The sequence below is a fragment of the Lytechinus pictus genome, chromosome 2, assembly GCF_037042905.1.
Source record: "Lytechinus pictus isolate F3 Inbred chromosome 2, Lp3.0, whole genome shotgun sequence".
In the NCBI taxonomy this organism is placed as follows: Eukaryota; Metazoa; Echinodermata; class Echinoidea; order Temnopleuroida; family Toxopneustidae; genus Lytechinus; species Lytechinus pictus.
In genome coordinates, this window is record NC_087246.1 from 15103907 (window position 1) to 15117629 (window position 13723).

Here is a 13723-nt window from a genome sequence, read left to right on the forward strand (position 1 = left end):
ATTAAATGACACCCCTCTCCTTTATTTATAGGTCCAGTATGGGAAAATTCTTTGTCATAGAGACCATTTAGTATGCATTGGAGCATGGTGTTGAAAAATGATAGAAAAGGTACTGAGAGACAATAAATGTATTCACTATTTTCTGTGTTTACTAATATGGAACAGTGATGATAATGCTTTTACACACCCTGTGTGTAAACTTCACGAGTACAGATGGTTAGGATTTCCACTGGTTTTAAATCATGGTTCACCCAATGACATCCACCACTTTAATACTCTATTAACTAGCAAATCTTGCGATTGATTACCTTCATCGGTGATATGCAGAGACCTAGCAACCAACGTCTGAAGTCTACCTGCCAAAGCTAGATGTTTAAAACCTTCATCGGTCACCTGAAATTAATATACAGAAAAACAATAACCAATCATCTACATGTAAAATGTTTTAATTTTCAGACACAATCACATCCTATGTTGTGTTTTACTTGTTCAGTGTTAGCAAATATGTACGTCTCTATGATATGTTTGTGCCCTGGGATAAAGGCTGGGCTGAAGTAAGAATAATACTTGGGAGAGAGTGCTAGTGGACAGAACACTTAATTAATTGCATCATCATTATCATCATCATCATCTTCATCATCATCATCGTCATCTTTATTATCAACATAATCATCTTCATCATCAATATAATCATTACAGTTATCATTAACACCTTTTGTTTTTCATGAAGGCATTTTGCAAAGCAACTTTCATATTAGAGAAAAAAAAGTTTAGCTAAGTAAGAGTAACTACAGATATTGCAATGTATTCAGTTAACATGATTTCTGTAGTAGAAGATCCCCACCTTTCCCAGATAGCTGATATTGAGGACCTCAAGACAAGGGCAGTGTGCCAGGGATCGCATCCCTACATCCGTGATCTCCTGGAAGTTGCATCCATCTATCCGCAGTTCTCTCAGTCTTGTGCAATGGTAAGCAAGCTCTGCAAGGATCGCATCACTCATCTCTTGATGGTAGGTTAGATGCAAGGTGTCCAACGATGTCAGGTTGCTCAGGGTCTTCAGACCAGCAGATGTCACTGTGGCAGGCAATGAAAAATGTTATAAACTTACGATAAATAAGGGTAAAGGCCAGCTCTAGGAGAGGTGAAAATTAGCTGGCTTTGAACAGTTTTCACTTTCATTTCATGTCCTTTGGAACAATATCAAGTATTACAGCATTCACAGCAGAGTAATGGGTGGGACTAAATGAGAAGCGTAAATATTTTCGTGATATTTCAACTAAATATGGGTTTATTTACCACAATTATTTTTTTTCTGCATTCACAATAAGTACAAACTAAAAAAAAGTTGAAAAAGAAGAAGTACATTCAAACTGAATCACACAGTAGTTTAACAAATCTCCATAGCCTTCCTTAAAATAATTCTCATAACAATTCTTAATGCAATTCTTGAATCACAGTCAGCTAAAATGTGCCATATTTCAGCACATTTTATTTCTGTACATCAGCAAGAAGCATACATGCATATAATATAGTTGTTACTGGTATGTCTATTTTAAAGCTTGTAACAGCTGGCATCTAAGTATAAATTTAATGACTTGGAAGGAAGAAGGCTATACTTCAATTATCAAATTAAACAAAAAGTAAAGAAATGTTGCTATCATTTAAAAATACAGTCCAATATAGTTCTGAATGGATGTTAATACCTTTGGAGTGAACACCACACATCTTTAGATTCTGTAGACTCTTACATCTCTGTAATATTCAGAAGAATAAATTATCACTATAATTTACCAAAAGATTGAAAAATAATAATCCTAAAAACATAAATTTCTAATTTTGAATTGATTATTTGTAGCAAGCCTTATCCACAAGCTTTACTGTTTTCAGGGACCCTTTTTGCATGTATTGTTTTGTTGTACTCTACCTTTCAATATCATCCCAATTTCCAGTGGTTGAAACAACAAATGCAATGAAATGAAGACACATTTGCAGTATCCTGAGGATTGGAAAGATGTACTTTTTATTGAAAACAATTTTCATCTAGTCTCTAATAGGCATGGGTAGAATACAATTTGGGAGAAAAATACCTGCAGTAGTTTGGCAAAAATTATACTGCCAACAACAATTTACAGTTGGCATCTCTAAGGTATCCATATTTTTAAACACTTTTGAAATAAATAAGAAATGAGAAAAAATGAGTATTTACAACTGATTAAAACTGTTAACAATTATCCCAGCACATGAAATGAGCTGTAGCATTCATCAACCACTTAAATAAAGTCAACAGGTGATAAAGGAACATAACAGACTGTAAACACTAAATCTTCTAAAATGAAAAACGGAATTGAAATTTACCGCTGTGAGATTGATGAAACCTTTATCAGAGATGATCATACAGCCACTGATATCAAGTTCCTGGAGATTCTCTCCACACTTTGCTGTGAGGCAATCTAATCCTTTATCATTAACACTACAGCAGCCATTCAATAACACAACCTTGCAGTGCTTGTTCAGGATGTGAAAGCACTGTAAGAGATTCAAGATTCAAATTTATCAAGCACACATGATCGCGGCTATTAGATTAAAAAGCAACTCAGAAAATGCAAATTTTGATGAATGATTGAATAAGGGTGTAATTGCAATATTATGAATGAGAATTTTCATAAGGATGTTTCTTGGGGACATTTTTTTTGTTTTACCAAATTATTGATTAAGGCAAATTTGCAAGAGTGATTAGAGTTCAAGAGCTGTTTGCACATTACATGTACTTTAACTGAGACTGCAATCAATGATGTCTACCATGGCAACATTGCTAAACAATTAATCAAAATCAATATTTCAATTGTAGTTATAATCAATGTTGGATATGTAACTAACAATGGTAAAGTTACAATGATTATTTAGTTTTGTGCAATAGGGTACAGAAGGTTTACAAGCATGTTGACTGAGTGCTTGCTGCTTCAAAAGAAAGGAGACATACCAGCAAATAATTTTTAGTGACAACTGATAATTTAAAAGATTAATTTGGGCTATGAACATAATTTAGTAAGTCATTAAAGATGTTTGAAATATTGAATAGCATTAATAGGATACTAACCTTTCCATTAACACGACGATTCTCTGTCAAATCAACATGATATAGGTTTTCACAATTGTGAAACAGCCACCAGACTCTAATATAGAGATAAACAAAACTTTGACTGAAAAACAAAATAAATGAAAGCTATTCCTAAATAATAATTAAAAAAATATATACTTCTTAGTCCAAATGATAACCATATTTGATATTAACAGGGATTTAGAGGAATAGAGGTAACAAGGTTATATTGGGTCTGGTACAACCGTCTTAAGAAGCATAAATACTGGCCCTCAGTTTTCATATGAATGAAGATTACAGAGATTTAAAGGTGTTCTTTGCTGTGGTGTAAAATTCAATTTGTGTCAATGTAATAAGTAATGAATGGCTGCAATAAATGAATCCAGATATCCATGAATTTAAAATCCAGCATGAGTTGCATAAAAGACTGTCATTGCAACACATTTAAATTAAATTAACTTAATTGAGAGTTAATATGAAAACATATTTATTGAACATTTATCATGTTACTTACTGAAAAAGTGTTTTGCAATGGACTTTACTTTTCATATTTTATTTATTTTATATCATTCAGTTACTGGATTTATTTTTTATTTGCATGATTTTTTTCTTCTATATTGCAAAAACTGTATACATGGGGAAACAGTTTTCCATCTCTGTAAAAATAATTTTGAATTATGAGCAAGTGAGTTTATATTTGTCTTACCCTTTCTCTCCAAGCTCCTGACATCCCTTCAAAATGATTCTCTGGAGAAAAAAAATAGATATAAATATAAGTACACTAAAAAATGAAATATCTATGTGTAAAAAAATGGGAACATGATACACCAATTAGTGACACAACAATCTAGAATTCCTAAACTAACTCAATGTGCAGGTAACAATAAATATAAAGACAGTCATTTGGTCATATTAACATCATGTCCATTTCTGGGGCAGAAACACCAAGACATTGGCTAGATAATATAGATAAGAAATTTTTCCTTTTAACAAGATTGAGACCTAGAAACATGAAGATGGCTCAAGTAAAATCTTTACAGCAAGAAATTCAACACTAGGCCCAATAACACAATGTTTGCAATCAATTTTAAAATGGCACTGACAAATTACAATCATGGTGCATTTTTTATTCAGCAGACTAAGCAGTAGCCAATCAGAATTGTTCTATCAAATTTGAAATTGATTGCAATCCTTTTTGTTATGGGGCCCTGTAGTACATACCTCAATGTTCCTGGAGCCGTTGGTGATAGTCTTGATGCTGTTGTTATCCACTTTGGAGAATGACAAGTTGAGTGACTTCAGCTCTCGGCACACCTGACCTGCAGATTGTTTGCATAACAAAGAACATTCAACAGCACGATCAATGACATCTTCTGTGGGCCCTGTTGCAGAGAGAGTTGCAATCAAATGCAACTCCAAAATCAAACACAATTTGATTTTTAACCAATCAGAAGGTGACTTTAGGAGTTGCAATCAAACACAATTCTTAATGCAACAGACTCTTGAATTCTCTGCACATTATAGCCCTGTCTTATTTAGCATTATGACTGATTTAATTGGCATGTGACAAATTGGTCCAATACCAATAAGTAGATTGTCTAAACTAGGCCAAAGAGACTTAAATCAATTTGGTCTACTAGAAATTTATGTATCAATCATATAGGAATTGAGAAAATTAACAATGTAAATAATTGTTTCTATCATCTCTTGGTCTAAATACGCCTTAATGCCCATAAATTTGTGTACAACTATAACAAAAGAGATGATTTTTGCAGCATGAGTTGACACAGATTCTGATATCATGTGTATATTGTGTGTGACTTGATGCAAAAATTATTTTATTTGAGACTTGATACATTGATTTACATTCATGAATTTAAGTCGGCAGTCTGTAGTGCTACGTCTGTACACAAAAAAATATCACAGTGGTATTTTGGGTATGTGTGATATGTCTTAAGCCACCACTTACCAATACAATTAAGTGATCTTACAGAGAGAAACCTTGGAGAGGCCGAGATATCCAAATGTTTGAGATTGTAGCAACCCTTGAATAGAATAGACTTCAAGATAGCATCGGTCATTACAGTGGGGCCCACTGAAATGATACAAGGTAGAGTAAGGAGAGAGAATTTAGGAGGAAAGTTTTTACAGTCATGGATGTAATTATTCAACATTCCACAAAGGACTTCTATAGTTTCATGCCATCACCTTACTAGTAGATAAACAATGAGAAAGAGAAGGGAAAAAGAATTGGGGAGAATATGCAAAATTGTCAAAGAGATGCCCTATAAAGGCTGGCAAAGGAATATATTTTACCTCACTGATCATATGAGTATTCTAAGCACTCGAGTTAAAATTTAAAGATCTGGCCATGTAATGCAAATGTCCCCTTCTTTCTCCTGCATGGGTTCATAAAACAAACCAGGGAGAGAAAGAAATACAGAGGGAGTAAGAAAGAGAGGGAGAGCTATACAAAGAGAATCAGGAAGAGAAGGAGAAAGGCTGATTATTAAAAAGAGAGAAAGATATTTAGGGAGGGTGTGACAGACAGAGTATGGTGATAAGAGAAGCGAGCAAACCTTGTTCTTCTGAGAATGAAAATCCCTTGAACATATTAGTGAAGTGAAGGGAAGACTGAGAAAGCCATGTTGCTTCACACACCTTTCGCCATCTCTTGCATACTGCAAAGAAGACAACAAAAATAATACTTACAATTTCTAAGCACTTTACAGATCTATAACACCCTCGCCATTTGATGATTTTGACTTGTCTTATATTATTACATTAAGTACACCAACTCTTGAGCATGCACAATCAAATCTGGCAATGGCCAGATCTAAAAGACAAAACAAATCAAAGTTATCAAATATTTCAACATTGATAATATGACATCCTTAAAATAAAGATCAAACTTGATTATTAAAATTAAGTTTAAAAACAGGTCAGTTATATGACACATGGCCTTTCATCTCATGGCCCCAATATACAATCAGAAAATAGTCATTATAAATAGATAAGCTTGAAGTCTGAAGTTGATGTGTCCTTCATTCTGAAGATATATGAGAAAAAAGGCTCTCATATGACACAACAACTCGCTTAAATGTTACATGATCTATACTCACCTGACAAAATACAGATCATTTCTTACATTGTCAAGTAGCTAAAGATCTTGATAAGCATGTCATCAGGAAGAGCACTGACCAAAGACCTTTCTTCAAAGGCATGTCTTCAAAGACCTTTCTTTAATCCTCATTCTAAACGGATGGTAGCTTGATAAATATTTGTGGTGAAAGTAATCTAGACTCACCTGATTCAATAGCGATCCTTTCTTGCATGGTGAGGTAGCTAAAGATCTTGATAAGCACGTCATCAGGTAGAGCATTGACCAAAGAATCATCTTCAAAGACCTTGCCTTCATACCCATCCCCAATGGAAGGTGGCTCTTCTTTGACAGTCTGTGGCATTACATCAACTTTGAATTCATGGCTGGAGGCTACCTCGCTCTTGTCCTTTTGGCTTCGCCTTGACTTTCTTTGCACATCGCTGCATTTCATTAACCTGAAAGACATAATTGTTTTATGGTCATAGAGACAAAATTTAGAAGAATTTGCAAACAGAGTAACTGGGATTAGTTGGAACATTTTTTTTTTTAATTGTAACACAAGAGCACACCTACTTAGGAGACAAGAATTGAAACACATGAATTTAAGCAAGAAATTAAGAAACTAATGAAATCCTACATGAAAATTTAAATTTTTTAATGCTCTTGATTTCAATAAGGTGTTAATATCAGCTCTTCATTAAAAAAACAGAATTAAACAGGACATAAAGGCATGGAGGATATGGGATTAGAAACCAAGTTCATGCATATTTATGTATCAAGTAGGCTCTTAAATTTGCAGCTTTTTGTCAAATTGCACTTGATCATAATTTAATGAAAGCTAAGTGCAACTTGACAAAGCTACAGAAATCTGCATAAAACGCTTATCATTAATAATACTGATTATAATTTTCATTATCATTACTATAATCAATTTAAAAATTCTTATAATGATCATCAGTTTCATAATCAGACATAAAGGCGCTTCCTTACCTCCCATCCAGAGTAAGTTCATAGTCAGATGCAGCTTTAGCTCTCTCTGCTTCTGTCCTTTTACGAAAAGTTATGAATGCTAATCTAAAAATAAACATTGATAGTTAGGGCAAAATTGGTTTACTTTATTACAAGTTAGTTTGGGAATTATGACATCAATAGTACTGTTTTGTAAGAATAAATTAAATATGTGACTGTGACAGAATCTGCTCCCCTTCTTGATGTGTTTGCTGTATGAGCACAGTTTGCAAAATGAAAAGTGGCATGAATCGCAAGATAGTCCAGATATCCAGCACATACAAATATGAATTCTTGGACTTCTTTTTCCAAAGCCATTGCATGTGCTGTATTTTACAAGCAATGATTGAAAATCAGGAAGTACTTTGATCCACATGATTGAGAATATTTAAATATATTTTGAAAGTGTATCTTATCTTGCACATCTACTTCCCAAGGCCAATGTGAACGTGTGTTCCTATTTTCCCAAGGACTCTTGAAAATAATGGAACATTGTTGAAAAGAGGGAGATAAATGTACTATAATGAGGAACTGTAATTATTGTACTCAAGCCTCATTCATAAGATCAAGCTCAGCGACATGTTGCGTGGAAAGTAAATAGGGTATGAGGCTTTAGAAAATTGTCTGCCTCCGCAACATTTCAATCTTGCCTAACAACAACATAATGTTCAGGGTTTTAAAAAAAAGAAGAGTAAGAACAAAAAATCAATTCTGTTAAAAGTTTCACAGGATATATGGGCAAACTCATGATGCCCGATAAAAATATTATGACATCATAATGAAATCAATATGATGTCATCTATCATAATTCATGATCTCAAAGTGGAATCATTGTGATGTCAATAAATTGTCCTCCCATAAGTTTAAGACAATTTTGTAGACTTCAAACATATAAATAATGCGGTTTAATTACTATTAGATATATATCTCACAATATCTGAACACTATGCAAAATGTTGCTGAGATTTATCTCACCTTATCAATAAAAAAAAATAATAATAATAAATGAAAATAAATAAATAACTAACTTAAAAGTATATATATACAAAAAAATTAACAAATAAAAAAAAATGGCCAAAGAAGAAAATGTTTTACCCTCTTGATCTCTTTCTGTTGCGATCTCTCAAGAGGTTGACCTGAGTCACATGACCAAAGTAGCTGAAAAAATCCTTAAGCTCTCCTGTCCGAACCTACAAATTCAGAAGGTTTACAATCAAAAGGCTATTCTTAAAGGTCAAGTGGACCCCAGAAAAATTTTGATTTAAATCAATAGAGAAAGATCCAACAAGCATATAGTTGAAAATTTCATCAAAATCAGATGTAAAATAAGAAAGTTATGACATTTTAAAGTTTCGCTTATTTTTCAAAAAATAGTCTTTTGTCTTTTATTTGTTTGAAATAAATATTTCAATTTTTACAAATTTGACAATTTGAATGAACCATAAAATGTTAAAACAATGGTAATTCCACATATTCAGGGAAAAATTAAACTTATTTCACATTACCATAAGGAGAAAATAGGAATATTTCATAATAGAATACAAAAGAAATAGTGAGTGGGTGATGCCATCAGTCCTCTCATTTGCATGCAGACCAGGGCCAAGTCTTAAAAAGAGTTACGATTGATCCAATCAACATCAAGTATATGGAAATCCATCAATGTCATAATTTTTCTTTAGGAACTTTGCTCTGTCCTTTGAAAACAAAGAGAAGCATACTGAATTGTGAAGAAAACAGTGAATGCATGAATACATATACATGATTTCTAAAAAATATTTTGAACAAACATGTAATTTTAGATGTTAACGTTGCTGGCTTTCCATAGTTGGGATTGATCGCATCAATCACAACTTTTTGTAAGACAGGGCCCATGATGTGCATATAACTTTTTTTTTCAAATTAAGCAAAAATTAGAATGTCATAACTTTCTTATTTTATTTCCAATTTTGATGAAATTTTCAGTGTTTTGCTTGTTGGATTTTTCTCTTTTTGTTTAAATCAACTTTTTGTTGGGGTGGACTTGCCCTTTAAGTAAAGTTATGGCACAGCAAGGGGGAAAATTAGGGCTCTACCGAAACAGGGGGTAAAAAAGCTTATCTTAGCTTCTGTCTTTCACTGTCTGTCTGTCTCTCACACTCAATTTCATACATACACCCCTGTTCTGATGTATTTTTTTATTCATTTGTTTTTTAATCCTTTTATTTTTATTGCTTCTTGGCCTAATTTGAAAGTAACATATTATCCTGGCAACAAATAGCCTAACAGTAATTAATTTTAATAAGTTACATAAATAGTAATCATACATTTGTCTTTTTTAGATTGAAATTCAATTTGTACCTGATTTATTGATGATAATCACATTTTTTAGCAATGTGCAGTCTGTCATGAAGGTATAAAATTGTGCCAAACTTTGGAACCACATAACCAGGCTTTGCAAAATATTTGGCCATTTGATATTTTTATCAACTCCTCGCGTTACAGATTCATCATAAAAAATATCAGTGATCAATCAGCAATTATCAGCCCCCATGTCCCGATATTTTGGGTTAAAGATGTCCTTCTTACCTGATAGCCGATGTTGCTTACAAAGATCTTGGTATCACTGGACTGATCATCTTCATCTTCCCCGATGCAATTATTGGAAGGAACATCACCATCATCCTTCCTCCTACTTTTTATGGGATCTAACTTCCTTCTGTCACCCATGGTCTCCTTCTCCTCAAATTCTTCATCCAGTGTCTTAACCTTCAGATTCAAATAAAAATGATCAGTCTTTAGAATCAGTCACTTGTTGCAACCAGGGGGGGGGGGGCAGTCAAATATATTGCTGTACACACGCGTGACCAGAAAAAAAGTGTTTAAGGACGTTCCACAGTTATGTTTGTGCGCATTATGATCTGCGCATAGTTTACACTCTGCGCGACGTCACAATGAATGAACAGGTGATTAATTAGCTGCAGGTTTGAGCTGATTTTTCTCATCTTCTGCACTTTAACTGCAGATCCTATGTGTTATTTCATGAAACTAAAAAATTGAATTATTCCATGGACCATTCAAAAAAAATTTCTCTACAATTTCAAAATACTTTACTCTGCAGTGCTGCCAAGAATCACGAATATTACCCCGAGTTTGAATAAATGGTAGAGTGGTTTTGATTTTTCTTCACATAGATACAAAGCATTCGGCGCATTTTTGGTGTTTTAAAAAGCACATTTGCTCTAATAAAAATGCTGATAGTTTAAAAACAAGCACATGAACCCCTATTTTTTAATGTTTGTACCTCTTAGGTATACCTTCCTCTACAACTCTGCAAATTTTGGTGAAAATGACATGGATTTTGAATAAAGTGCAGCATATATTGTACGTTTGTAGTTTGTTACTGAAATTTCACATTTTTTAGATTGGGATTTTGTTATCTTTTACGCCATTTTTAAGAACTGGCAGTGCTGTTAAACTTAAAATTGCAAACAAATAGCACTATAAATAGATTCTCCATTCTAATGATACAATTATTAACTCTCATGCGAAATTTGATGACTTTTTCATGTATTTTGACTGAGTAATAGAGGTTTAAACTCATTGTAGTAATCTTGGGCGGTCTAAAAATGCCAAATTCGTTTGAATGCGCAATTCTTAAGAATATCAATTTGGGTGAACTTTGAAGCTCTATAGCAAAAAATCAAGCACATGGACCTATGTTAATTTTTGCATATTTCGAATATTAAGGTTCTAAAGTATCTATGAGCAAAGTTTGGTGAAAATGACATGGATTTCACTGTGGAACGTCCTTAAAGGGGTGTTTTTTTCAGTTTTGGACGCGGGCCGTGCGTGCACTCGTTAAGGGTATCAAAAACACAGATTTTCAAAAATAAGGGTGGTTTTGAAAGACTAGCTGGTAAATGGTCTATTGTGGGGTCTAATGTATTTAGGGTATTTTTTTTTTCCAAAGCTTTTTTTTTCTAAGACTAGCCAAACGTGTTAAGGGTATGTTTTTTCCCCAAGCTTTTTCTCCTGTGGCTTTTTCCTCCTCTTTTCTGAAGTGTTCAGGTTCTTCCTGATTGTGGTATTATTTTAACCCTAACTGCACTGGGGGTATGCAATACCCATGACTATAGTTTTGTCTATATTAGCAAGAAGACAAAACCTGTTTAGGCCTTAGGGCCGGGTCATATTCTGGCGACAACTTGTTTAGGGGCCAAAATGTATTAAAGCTCGCGAAAAACTTGTTTAGCCTTTAGGGGGTTATTTTGCAATCGTTTAGGGGGTGTTTGGAAATGATTTGGCCATGCGTGTTTACAGCAATACATATAACTGCCCCCCCCCCCCCCCCCCCCGGAATCATTCAGGGTCCCTCGTCCTCGACATACCCACACAGTAGGTTTACAGTATATCTAACCCAGAGAGCTCCCGCCCGCGCAGCGGGCGGGAGCCCAGAAGCTTACCGTGTATTTTACCATTGTCACCGGACTAGGGTGATTTATGGTCTAAATATTTCTCCAAATGAATTGTGAAAACAGAAAGTATACAATTACCACGATTATATGGATGAAGGTCTAACGAGTGGCAGATTCCTGACATCTGGGCACAGTCTGGAACCTCAAAAAAACGAAAAGTTCTCTCCTTCTACCCCGTCTCGATCGGCCATTTTTGTTAAAAATCGTAACAAAATGGCCGATCGAGACTGGGTAGAAGGAGAGAACTTTTCGTTTTTTTGAGGTTCCAGACTGTGCCCAGATGTCAGGAATTTGCCACTCGTTAGACCTTCATCCATATAATCGTGGTAATTGTATACTTTCCGTTTTCACAATTCATTTGGAGAAATATTTAGACCATAAATCACCCTAGTCCGGTGACAATGGTAAAATACACGGTAAGCTTCTGGGCTCCCGCCCGCTGCGCGGGCGGGAGCTCTCTGGGTTACAGTATATCTAGCAGTAGCATACGGTAGTAGACAGTAGTGACCTACGGTATCGGTACTACTAATCTAGACAGCTTGCAGCCGTCTGTTTCGAGGAGTTTTTTCACATTTTTCTTTTTTTAATTTCTCCTCAAACACAGACGGCTCGCTAGCGTGCAGCCACAATTAGGGGACTTGCAATGCAAAATCCCCCCGTCTGGGCTCTTCAATTTTTGTCTTTAATGAATAAATTTTTTGAAAATTAACGCGACCAAAATGCAAATTAATATTCCCTCTTGGCATTAATTGCCAAAAAACAGAGAAAAATCAAGTTAAAAGGAACAAAAACAGTGACTTACCTCGGCTGTCGCGCAAATTCACTTCCCCGTTTTATCAAATCTTAAGTAGTACATAAACATATGGCCATTGAGTCCCCTGTACAGATCGCGCTAGAACTTCGGTCTCTGTATTTGGTGAGTGAAGCCAACGGAGTTCAGCTGAACAACCAACATAACAGAGACCGAAGCTTTTAATCTAGATAAATTTCTCAATACGTGGGACAGTCTGAAAGAAGAATTCCCATACTCCCATGAAAGGCATAATTATCATGATTATGAATATGATCAAATTACCAATATTCCTTGACCGTCACAGGCTTTCTTTGATCTCTTCAATCTCCAGAAGTAATATGATAGTGTTGCAATAGTTGCTATCACACATAATGTAATAACAGCTTTGGAATCCTTGTGAATTGGCATATTCTTTGTCGAACTGTCAAGACAAGAAAGTCGCAATGCCGCGGTACAGCTAGCTAGCGCGCGGACGACGACGAGCTCGAGTCGAGTTCGTATTACCCGCGCAGCAGCGCCGCGCTAGCTAGGCTAGGCCGAGGCACTGAACTGGAAATACGTATTTCCAGTTCAGTGGGCCGAGGTAGCAGGATCGAGGTAGCTTATTCCCAGCTTATTAACTCCCACGGTTAAATTGTTGGGTTGTTTACCCTTAATGAAATTTACAACAAAATAGCTTATATTTTTCTTTATTTGTTCAGACGTGCTATGGGATTCTTTGTTTGTGTCGATCGATTTTTAATCAAACGGAGAACAGTATTTTCTAGCAAACAAACTGTTTTTAATGAGGCATAATATTGGATTGTCAGATACATGTACGAAGCAGCTAGCAAATAGTATATAATAGACAAGACCAACTTGGGGAGAACTTGAGTTCAAGGAGCATTTTGGGGTAAAAGTTGGGAACCGGTCTATTTCACCTAATTTGAATGTGCTGAATCTGACAAGACCGGTTCCCAAGCCAATTTTTCATGTTTTGACCACCTAATTTACATAAACAAAATGGCTGCCAAATTAATTGACAATTTATAATCTTATTTCTACAATATTCTTTTATAATATTCGTTTTCACCGATATGGATACTGCAAAATCCTGCATACTTAACATGTAACATTCGGGAAAATTTGTTATTTCTGTTTTCGGCTAATTAATTATGCAAATTTATGCATATTTTGCAATATTATGCTATAATTTGATAATTACACCTAAAATGTTTATTATTTTGGGTACAAATAGCATTTGTATCATTATGATAATTGTTTGG

General features: G+C 34.7%; 1 protein-coding gene across 1 annotated transcript in view; it reads right to left on the reverse strand.

Annotated features, from left to right (window-relative positions):
* Positions 1-12988, reverse strand: part of LOC129254741 (uncharacterized) — a 17721-nt gene extending 4733 nt beyond the window's left edge. Inside the window, exons 1-14 of the mRNA XM_064110637.1 lie at positions 12741-12988; positions 9777-9956; positions 8307-8401; positions 7194-7277; positions 6408-6658; positions 5680-5781; positions 5070-5195; positions 4322-4419; positions 3807-3847; positions 3101-3176; positions 2359-2529; positions 1707-1755; positions 845-1077; positions 309-393 (exon numbers count right to left, since the gene is read on the reverse strand). Coding sequence (XP_063966707.1) covers positions 309-393; positions 845-1077; positions 1707-1755; positions 2359-2529; positions 3101-3176; positions 3807-3847; positions 4322-4419; positions 5070-5195; positions 5680-5781; positions 6408-6658; positions 7194-7277; positions 8307-8401; positions 9777-9956; positions 12741-12866 — 1717 coding nt within the window. The 5' untranslated portion in view covers positions 12867-12988. The remainder of the gene's footprint in view (positions 1-308; positions 394-844; positions 1078-1706; positions 1756-2358; positions 2530-3100; positions 3177-3806; positions 3848-4321; positions 4420-5069; positions 5196-5679; positions 5782-6407; positions 6659-7193; positions 7278-8306; positions 8402-9776; positions 9957-12740) is intronic.
* Positions 12989-13723: the final 735 nt, after the last annotated feature.